The following is an 11,067-nucleotide window of genomic DNA, read 5'->3' on the forward strand; positions in this document are numbered from 1 at the left end:
TTTTCAACATAAATTTCAGCAGCACCCACCAGCAAGTTACTACCTAATTGGAATAGCTCAAAACCACACTAAAACTGCCCCAAACACCCTAAAATTCGCCATGACAACAGCACGCACATGTGCGCTCATTCAACCGTAAATTTAACTTAATTGCGTCACTGCTTTGCTTGGTGATGCATGACTTTGCATTGTGACACAGGTTTACACGGTGGGCATTTCCCAGCACCAAAACTAATTTTCATAGAAATACAAATATGCGTCCTTCAGGTAGTGTTTCCCTATTGTTCCATAAAGATTAATGGTCGCGACCCAAATTTGGTCGCCTGAAAATTATGGGTCGCTGGTTATTGCGAGTGAAGCACAAATTTCCGAAATATGTTTTCTGATATGTTTTTTTTAATTCTGTTTACATAGAATTCAATGGCCGGTAAATGTGGAATAAAACGTTCATTTGATGAATAATCAGCTTTTTTGAAACTCAGTTTTACGGAAGTAGATGGTGTAGCAACACGCCTGTTTCCCTACTTAATTCTTTACACATTTGGAACACATACGGACCGAAGACTGCAGACGGTGTTAAGCTTTCCTGCCGGAGCTTCCACAGGCTTTCTGGCATCCTGCTGGACAACACATGTTTTTGACACTTTGTTATAAAGGCCGCATCTCACAATTAAATCCTAAAAATTGAGTTTTAGAAGTCATTTGTCATTGTGCACCTGGTTACAGTTTCTCTTGATTGCCAAAAACAATTGCTGGGTCTGATGACTCATGAAGGGGGACTACTATTGCTGAACAGAAAAAAAATTGATTGCAGCTGCATTAAGACAGCACATTGGGGGGTTTTGCAAAGGCTAACTGCTAAATTGTCAGTCCTAGGGGGGTGTACAAACAGCCCCGGTGGGGCCCCAAGACAATTACAAGACATCTAATTCTTCATGAATTGTGTAGAGGAGGGTTGGTGGCTTCACTTAATCGCAAATGGAGGTAACTTTCTGTGATTCATTTTTTCACAAAACAAACCTACACATTTTTCAGCTTTTTTGGCCAAAATAATGGCCAACACAGGGTCAAAATGCCCCCGGGGGAGCAGTTTAAGTAGTTATTTCCATTATAAATTTGGCCACAATTCCTTGCCAAGGGTCGGCACTAACAGAAAATCACAAATTGAACATACTTTCTGTGATTCATTTTTTCACAAAATCAACCTCAATATTTGGGTAGTTTTTCAGCTACATGTACAACAGCACCCTCTACCAATTTACTGCCTGACTAATAACCCTGAAAACCAAAGTAAAACTGCCCCAAACACGCTGAAAATCGCCCTGGCAACAGCCTGTTCATCTGCGCTCATTCAACCAAAACACTGGCGCCCATGCATGACCCATTGCATTGTTACACACAATTTTACTCTGTTACGCAGGACAGAGTTCGAGAAGGGCAATTCCCAAACGGGAAAGTCTTTTCCATAGAAATACAGAGATGCGGCCTAAAACGCCCATTTTGTAATCCTTCGACAGTCTAGGCTAGTCTTGTCTACTCTCTTAGTCGCTCGACCTCTCTCGGCCCTGTTGTTATTCTCGCCATCGCGCTGAAAACGTTCGCACGTTCTTTTAATAGTTAATTCGCTGCAATTCAGTCACGTGTTAAACGCGCTTGAAACAAATTAAACTTAAGCCACCTGGCATTTGCAATCGTGCCTTTCAATATAATAAACAAGTCTGCCACGGAGTCGAACTTAGTAACCTATACAGCAAGAACACGCAAGCAGACTTTAGAATCAGCTAAGCAGCGATTAGGGAATCCTATTGGTACGCTGCAATGGTAAACCAAAACGTGTAGTAGCCTATTCAAAAAGTTCTCTCAGCAGAATCAATGAAGGAAAACAAACTGCTACGATATTTCCGCATAAGTCTTTAAAATTGTGTTAGCCAACCAGTCGAGTTTCTCGAAACCAAATTAAATAGGTAAAGGAACTGATGGACAAAAAAATGTCATGAAAGCATTTACAGTAGAAAATAAATCGGCTGTTTCCTCTTCGTTCGTTGCTTCTTCCATTTTGCTCTTTCATTATTTATCGGAGGTAAACTAGTTGACAAAAACAATCGCCAGTTAACAAAACTTTGAACGCGGGGTACCCTGCCACCATACGAGGCAGCGGAATGATTTTTTTTAACGTTATAGATAATAGGCTGACCTTTCCAACGATATCAAAGTTATGAAACAATAACATATTAATATTCGGATATAAATATGATATGCGTATTATGTCGGCCTGAACTTTTTAACCCTACACATTCTACGCGCATATACCTTTTAAAAGATATGAAAATAGTTGGGAAACGCGGTGGGGCACTTGCAGAAATAGGAATTGATATTTACAAAATATGAAAAAAATATCGATTTTGCTTCAATAACTTTTGTTGTTGTTACATTTAATTCACAACCAAACGAAAGCATGTAAATTTAATCAAGCTTTTCAAAAATATTAAACTTGTCTGAAAACACAGAAGACGGCCGAAAGCCCAGCCGAATACAAGCGCTCCACACTCGTTAAAGAGGCGCACGGGCGTATGCTACGCTCGCGACGGTTTCTGTGTTGCCCCGATCTAACATCACATAGAGTTTATTAAAAAAACAAAAAAAAAATAGTTGATTAACTCAAATTAAAAAACTTGCCGCACGACTTTGAGCCTTTTTACCTCCGATCAGATGCGCGGGCGCTCGAGTCAGCGGGTAAGGCCGATCACACGTTCCCAAAATCGCTGGCATCCTGGCAAGCGAAAAGTTACATATGCCCTAACGTTTAACAAACTTACCCATCATGGACATAGTGCAAGGTATAGCGTGAGTACCCTAACGGGTAGACACTTAAACCACATCACGGACGGGCGAAACGGGACCCCCATCGTAGGCATGAGAAAATAATCCAGCCTTCGTTTGGGCACAATTGGCATATAGCTCAGTTGCAGGGTTTAAATATGGAAGTGCTTGATCTGCTTTTTTATGTATGCGACATCGGATAACAACTTGTTTTGCCATAATTTTTTTAAAAAAGGTTGCCATAATTTTTAAGTAACTTTTCAGAGACGGTTGGGTGAGTTTCGCAGCGCTTAGAATGGCGGAACTTGTAGTAAATTGCAAAACAAAGTAATACAACCATACAGTTCGGCGTGGCATAAAGTTTTTTGTTTATGTGTTTTGTACATGTTTGTTAATTTTTTACTCCCAGAAAAGTTTTCGCATTGAAATGGATGTCGATCTCACAGAATGCACCCTGACCAATGATAATTAAAAAAAATTGCTTGAAAAATTGCGCCACTTAGTGGATAAAATTATGGTTACTGGTCTGTCTGTATCCGCATGTGTTTCCAACGGCGTATGAATGGTCGTGGTAGCGGTTCTGCAAAAATAGTTGTGGCCGGCAAAGTTATGTGCGTTTAAAGTTTTGTCCACTGGAATCTGGAAAAAAAGTTTTGTAACCTTGTGTTTAAGAGTAGCCTTTGTTTTACTATGAGTCAGTCAGGCAGTGTTACATTCTACACACGTTTTTACAGGTTTAAAATGGAACATGGGCAAGAAATTTGGTACTTAATTTGTATGTTGTTGTTTTAGAACTATAACGTTCAATTAAGCTCATGCAAACAGGTTTTAAGACAATAAAGACATCACCCCTAAGAACAGTGAAAGGAAACACAAATGTGTGACACACGATAGATTATGTGCAACCAAAATTGCACAAATCACTGTTTTGAGTTATGCACCTCTCGGTAAAAAGCTTTAGGCCTATCATTAATGTAATGTGTTGTCTTAGGGCTACATATGAAGCAATGCAAAAGAGAAATGTCACACTTTACAACATATTACACTGATTATTCCCTCACAAGACAAAGAGAGACGCTTTCAGTTTATAAATATCAAAGACATCTATTGTACTTGCTGGAGGAATACAGGACTGTAATAGTTACTGGCGAAACTGGTTGTGGCAAGTCCACACAAATTCCTCAATACTTGGTATCAGCTGGATGGCCTGAAAAGGGTAAAACATATATTGGAGTCACCCAACCAAATCATGTTGCTGCTATGTCTCTTGCTGGTAGAGTTGCTGACGAGATGAACTCATTGCTAGGTGTGGAAGTAGGCTATGAAATAAGGTTTGAAAGATGTGTTCATCCACAAGAATGTTTAATTAAGTATATGACAGACGGAATTCTGCTTCAGGAAATTTTGAAAGACCCCTTGCTATCGAAATTTTGTGTCATAATGTTAGATGAAGTTCATGTTCGGAGTATTAACACAGATCTCTGCCTTGCTTTGCTGAAGAAAATTCAAGTTAAACGCCCAGATCTGAGAGTAATCGTTTCGTCAGCAACTTTCAATGTTCAAAATGTTGAACAGTTTTTTAACGGATACAAAGAAAGTGCTGATATTGCTGCTGTTTTGTATTTGCCAAAACAAATCTCACCACCAGAGATTTTTTACAGTGAAAGGCCCGTTGCCAATTATGTGCAACACACTGCAGACATTATTTTAAAAATTCATTCAATTGAAAAAGATGGAGACATCCTCTCCTTTGTAACGGGTCGAGAAGAAGTTGATGAGGTTGTCACTATTCTCAAAACAAGTATGAGAGGAAAAACACAAAAAGGAAAGTATCTATTAGTATTACCCTTGTATGCATCATTACCTGCTTCAGACTTGAGGAAAGTTTTTGAAAACACTTCAAAAAATACACGAAAAGTAATTGTATCCACAAATATTGCTGAAACGGCATTAACAATTCCAGGCATAATTTATGTAATCGATTGTGGGTTTGTTAAAATAAAAAGATTCAATCCAACCACTGGTACGGAGTCCGTGATTACAGTTCCTGCATCAAAGGCATCTTTGGACCAAAGGGCTGGAAGATGCGGAAGAATAAGGTTTGTTTTGATTGCATCGTTATGGAATAAAATATAATCAATTAAAATACTAAATTAGTAATAATCTTACATTTTTAAGATGAAGAAAATTGTAATTTTACTTTGTTTTTAACATCTTTAGGGCAAAATAAAAGAAAACAAAAATATGATATGTTTAATTCTTCAATAGCACTGGTCCAAAAAAATATTAACAGTGTTTTTGTTTGTTCAGGCCAGGTAAAGTATATCGGTTGTTTGAAGAAAAACAGTTGTTATTGCTCAATGATTCAGCAAATCCTGAAGTTCAAAGAAGCAATTTAGTGCCAATCATCATTCGCTTGAAGGCTTTGGGTGTGGATAATATTCTACAGTTTAAGTTTTTGTCTCCTCCTCCACCCTATTCTGTAATGCAAAGTATGGAGTATCTTTACTCCATGGGAGCTTTAGATGACGGAGGAAACCTTACTAATACCTTTGGGAAAAAAATGGCAGAACTTCCTCTACACCCAATGTATGTGAAGATGATGATAAACTCAGAAAAATTTGAATGTTCTAGTGAAATTATTACCATCATTGCAATGATGATGATAAACATAGTTTCATTTCAACCAAATCAGAAAAAGTCTGTAAAAAAAATGCATAGCAAGTTTGCTGTGACACAAGGGGATGCAATTACCCTGTTAAATGTGTATGATGGTTTTATTAATGATGGGAATATGAGTAGAGGATGGTGTAACCAATTCCTATTTAGTCATACACGGTTGCAAGAAGCTGTAAAAACACGACAAAAACTTCAGAAATTTCTAAAACAACTTAAAATTCCCTTGTTATCTTCTAACAATGTTGAGAATATTCAGAAGTGCATTTTGTCAGGTTTGTTCAGAAACACTGCACAGCTGAAGATGGATGGAAGTTATCAAAGTTTGTTTACCAAACAAAGTTTAACCGTTCACCCTTCATCAACCATTACACTTCAGGAATTTCCAAAATGGGTTGTATATTCTGACCTATTGGAGTCTACCCATGTGTTCATCAAAGGAGTGACTGCAATAGAACCACAATGGTTAACTGACATTGCACCGCATATATTTGTTTCATCTGCAAATTGTTGATTTTCATTCAGCGGACTTTGCTATGTGGTTTCTTTGGCAATCAGAAGCTTTTTTTTGTTACAATATATTTTTTTTTTGCCTGTTTTTTGGTCCAGCAAGATGGTGTATGTGACTTCGAAAGTAGATACATTCCATTGTTTGATGCGTTGGAAACAGTTATGTGCACATTATGGGTTGCTGTGTTTTAATTTGCCTCAAAGCATTAATTACAACCACATATTTGTATTTCTACTTCAGTAAGTTTAGTAGGTAGTAGATGCCCTTCTCATACACTGTCCAATGCCAAAGTGTGCACAGGATCACATATTATTGATTACTTTGAAAATACAGTGAACGAATGACATAGGTGAAAATTTGCTGGACATTGCCTCTGCCTTGGGCTACTCAAAACTCTTCGAGAACTTACAAAAAAAATGCAAATGAGTGGGTAGTTGAACAAGTCATTTTTCTGCAAAATCCGGTTCCAATTTTTGTTGTTTTTTTTTGTCAAAATATTGACTAACCAGGGTGGCAAATGCCCCCAGGGGGAGGCTAAACCATTTTTCTAGTGACTAAGTTTGATCAAAATTTGTAGGTATGGGATGGATCTTTCATAAAATCAAGAATGATCGGCCACTTTAACGATTCATTTTTCCACAAATACAGCCAGAATTTTGTGCTCCATTTTCACCACCACCAAGTAACTACCTGATTGAAATAGCCCAGAACCCCACAAAAACTTCCCCAAACACCCTAAAATTCACCAGAGGGATGTTAGTTGACAAAAAAACCGCCAGTTAACAAAACTTTAGACGCGGGTTACTCGGCCGCCCTACGAGGTAGCAGCATGATTTTTTCACACGTAAAAGTTCATAGGCTGACCTTTCCAAAGATACAAAAATTATGCAAAAAAAAAACATATTCATATTAGGTTATGAATATGATATGCGTAATATGACATAAGTTGCAAAAACAAGATTCGCTTGCAAAAATTTTAGAGCAGAGCATTCTTCGCTCTTGACCCTTTCAAACGATATTAAAATATCTGAAAAATTCAAACGGACAAGTGCAGAAATATGATTTTATATTTTAAAAACATGAAAAAATATCGATTTTTTTGATAACTTTCGATAAATGTTCGTACAAACCGAGTCGCAAGTTCTTCTTTTGAATAAACAATCCTAGACCATACTAGTATCGAATGAAATAAAACTTTAACCATTTCGCTCGAGGATGCTATGCGAAATTCAACGATAACTCACGCCAACCCGACGTCTACCGCCGCTCTTTTAAGCCGTCAAGCCATATGCATAAGCGCCATATACTTTCGTCGATAAATGTTCCTAAAAACCGAGTCGCAAGTTCTTCTTTTGAATAAACAACCCTAGACCATACTAGTATCGAATGAAATCAAACTTTAACCAATTCGCTCGAAGATGCTATCCGATTGAATAAAGTTCAAAAGTTTAGTCGCCTCTGTGTTTGGTCAGCCGAAACTGCTTCCAGTCGCACCACGAGGAGGTACACAGATGACTTGTTGTTTGAGCCAAGTAGGCAACAAACAACCCAGCGACCAACCTAAAAAAGTACTTAAAGCACATGTTAACATTTGCTACATCAATAAGCCTATACCTAGCCTATACTATAATATCCCGCTGGATGCGTTAACGTTTGCCGCAAAACCAAGGTACGTCCTCGATTTTAGCTTCATCCGGTATCGGGCGCTCTAAACATTCCGGATGAAACCATTCTTTGCACTTACTACACTCAATTAAATATTGTTGTATATTTTCTGCAAGCCTACAATTACAATAAATCGCAACCGTCTCGCTGTTCTTCCTTCTGTTTACGATAAGCTTCTTCATCTTAAAAAGAGGCTCAAATTCTTTTTTGCGCAGCATTTTTTTATATTTGTTCGAAGCAATATGGCTCGTTAAAAGAGAGATGTTCCGGATGATGATTAAAACATAAAGCGACCGCAAACGCGATGACGTACACACCACAGTTGCTAGAACCAAATTGATTTTGCACATTTGGGAATTCCAGATTTATGTATTTGGCATTTGGTAAATTTAGCAATAAATAGCGAATGTTTCTTACGATTTATACTTGGCCGGCAGACTTGAATGGTATGGTTATTTTATGCGAAAAAGTTTGAAACTGTTACACAATTGCTACTATTAACATTAATTATTTGGATAAACTTTTTTTGTGGGGTGTACGTCGGTACCCTATCCATTGCACCTGAGTACGCCAACGTGCTTTGCATGCCGTCGATCCCTGGGAACTGATTAAGTAATACGCACTGCGCCGCGTCTATATGTTTGTCACTAAGCCAAACATTGTCTGCCGAATGCTCCGCGTAATCTAAAGTATTCATACAATTCGCCGCTTCCATTTTGCACGCTTCCATTTTGTTCAAACATTCCACAACATCAACCAAATCCTCATCACACACATCAGCAAAATCCACATTATTTTGACCCCCATCACTCTTGTCGCCCCTCGCGCATTGGATTACTCCTTTAACCTCTTCAAAAATCTCGCATTCGTTCGCGCAGAGTTTTACAATTTCATCCTGGTTGCGTTCCCAGGATAATTTAAGTAACCGTATCTTATTTCGAAAATAAAGTTTATTATGTTTTCCTTGATATATTGAACAGTAAAGCGTGTGCCAGTCATCGTTATTATTTGGGTCAAAAGTGCGAAATTGTTTGAAAGCGTCAATTATCTTTTCAATCATTAAAGCAATGTTGTCATCGGTTCTAGCGTCGATTACATTACACTCTACATTGGATGGACTAGCAGCGCAAACAGTTTCTTCGACATTATCACTTTTAACAATATTACAACTACATGATGATTCGCGAAGAGACGTTGTTATCTCAATTCTATTGCGTTCCCAAAATCTTTGAAGTTTACGAACTTTCTTGTGACGTTCTGTGTTTGACATTCTTTTCTTAGAAAAAAAAACTGACCAAATCATGCCACGACGAGAGGGTGTGAGGGTCAAATGTTGAAAACGTGGATTGCCCTTACAAATATATATATTGTTAAATTACCTTGTGCCTTCTTTTCCATGCAACGCGTTGGGGAGACCATCTCCCGACATGGGGAATTTCCCCTCGAGCACACTTCATCGATGATGATGCGGTGTTTTTCTTTTCGGGAATTTCCCCACGAGCGTACTTCGTCGGTAGTGAGGTGATTTTCTTGGCGTTAGGACTCTTCTTCTTCTTCCTCTTCGTACACTTCTTTGATTGGGAGGTGGTCTTCTCGGTGTCCTTGGTGGTTGGGTTGGTCTCCTTAGGTGTTTGGATTGGTTCAAACTCTTCGCTGCTTGGGTACCCCGACATGCACTCCGATGCTTCCGCCACTTTGCGTTGTCGTCTGGTGCGCAGTTTGGTGGAGGACTGCTGGTCTTGTTGGTTGCAATCCAGTACCCCTCCTCCTCCCCATATTTGGGGAGCCTCTAGAGCCAATCATACTCTGGAGCCAATTGCTGTACTGATGCTAACCGTACATATGACGGTTTGTCAACCTAGCAAAAACAAATGCAGTTTGTTCAGCTACAAGTTATACTAAGATACAGTGAGTTATGATATATTAGATTAATATTTTACCTGCTGCGTCTTTTCCTGAACAATATCGAGAAATGTTGGTCTTGATTTCACCGACTCCGTCTGTTCAATGAATTTCTAGTGCAAAATATTGTTTCTATTGCGTTCCCAAAATCTTTGAAGTTTACGAACTTTCTTGTGACGTTCTGTGTTTGACATTCTTTTCTTAGAAAAAAAACTGACCAAATCATGCCACGACGAGAGGGTGTGAGGGTCAAATGTTGAAAACGTGGATTGCCCTTACAAATATATATATTGTTAAATTACCTTGCGCCTTCTTTTCCATGCAACGCGTTGGGGAGACCATCTCCCGACATGGGGAATTTCCCCTCGAGCACACTTCATCGATGATGATGCGGTGTTTTTCTTTTCGGGAATTTCCCCACGAGCGTACTTCGTCGGTAGTGAGGTGATTTTCTTGGCGTTAGGACTCTTCTTCTTCTTCCTCTTCGTACACTTCTTTGATTGGGAGGTGGTCTTCTCGGTGTCCTTGGTGGTTGGGTTGGTCTCCTTAGGTGTTTGGATTGGTTCAAACTCTTCGCTGCTTGGGTACCCCGACATCCACTCCGATGCTTCCGCCACTTTGCGTTGTCGTCTGGTGCGCAGTTTGGTGGAGGACTGCTGGTCTTGTTGGTTGCAATCCAGTACCCCTCCTCCTCCCCATATTTGGGGAGCCTCTAGAGCCAATCATACTCTGGAGCCAATTGCTGTACTGATGCTAACCGTACATATGACGGTTTGTCAACCTAGCAAAAACAAATGCAGTTTGTTCAGCTACAAGTTATACTAAGATACAGTGAGTTATGATATATTAGATTAATATTTTACCTGCTGCGTCTTTTCCTGAACAATATCGAGAAATGTTGGTCTTGATTTCACCGAATCCGTCTGTTCAATGAATTTCTAGTGCAAAATATTGTTGTTATTGTAAGAGTTTTATTGTAAAAATCATTCGTACTCACCGATAGAGGACCCGGCTTCATCTTTGTTTCCGCATTTAAGTCGGGGAAATCCAGGATAGCCTTGACCACCACCTCCTGTAATTGGACAGTCTTTTCCACGTGTGACAACAGAAGTCACAAGTAACATTCCTTTGGGGTAAACAACTATAAACAAAAATGATGCAAACATAATTTTGTAATATGAACATGTAATAAAGTTAGTTTTTGTAGTTATTGTTCATTTTAGTTATGGTTGAATTTCGCATAGCATTCTCGAGCGAAATGGTTAAAGTTTGATTTCATTCGATACTAGTATGGTCTAGGATTGTTTATTCAAAAGCAGAACTTGCGACTCGGTTTGTACGAACATTTATCGAAAGTTGTCAAAGAAAAATCGATATTTTTTCATGTTTTCAAAATATAAAATCATTTTTCTGCACTTGTCTGTTCGAGTTTTTCAGATATTTTAATATCGTTTGAAAGGGTTAAGAGCGTAGAATGCTCTGCTTTAAAATTT

At 38.8% G+C, this 11,067-nt stretch overlaps 1 protein-coding gene across 1 annotated transcript; it reads left to right on the plus strand.

Annotated features, from left to right (window-relative positions):
- The first annotated feature begins 3,491 nt into the window (after window positions 1-3,491).
- Window positions 3,492-6,235, plus strand: LOC145906050 (putative ATP-dependent RNA helicase DHX35). Its single transcript, XM_082993427.1, has 2 exons — window positions 3,492-4,919; window positions 5,131-6,235. Exons 1-2 carry the CDS (start codon window positions 3,820-3,822, stop codon window positions 6,008-6,010), a joined length of 1,980 nt encoding a protein of 659 aa, XP_082849553.1. The 5' UTR covers window positions 3,492-3,819; the 3' UTR covers window positions 6,011-6,235.
- Window positions 6,236-11,067: the final 4,832 nt, after the last annotated feature.

Source organism: Ascidia mentula, chromosome 6 (genome assembly GCF_947561715.1).
Source record: "Ascidia mentula chromosome 6, kaAscMent1.1, whole genome shotgun sequence".
Classification (NCBI taxonomy): domain Eukaryota; kingdom Metazoa; phylum Chordata; class Ascidiacea; order Phlebobranchia; family Ascidiidae; genus Ascidia; species Ascidia mentula.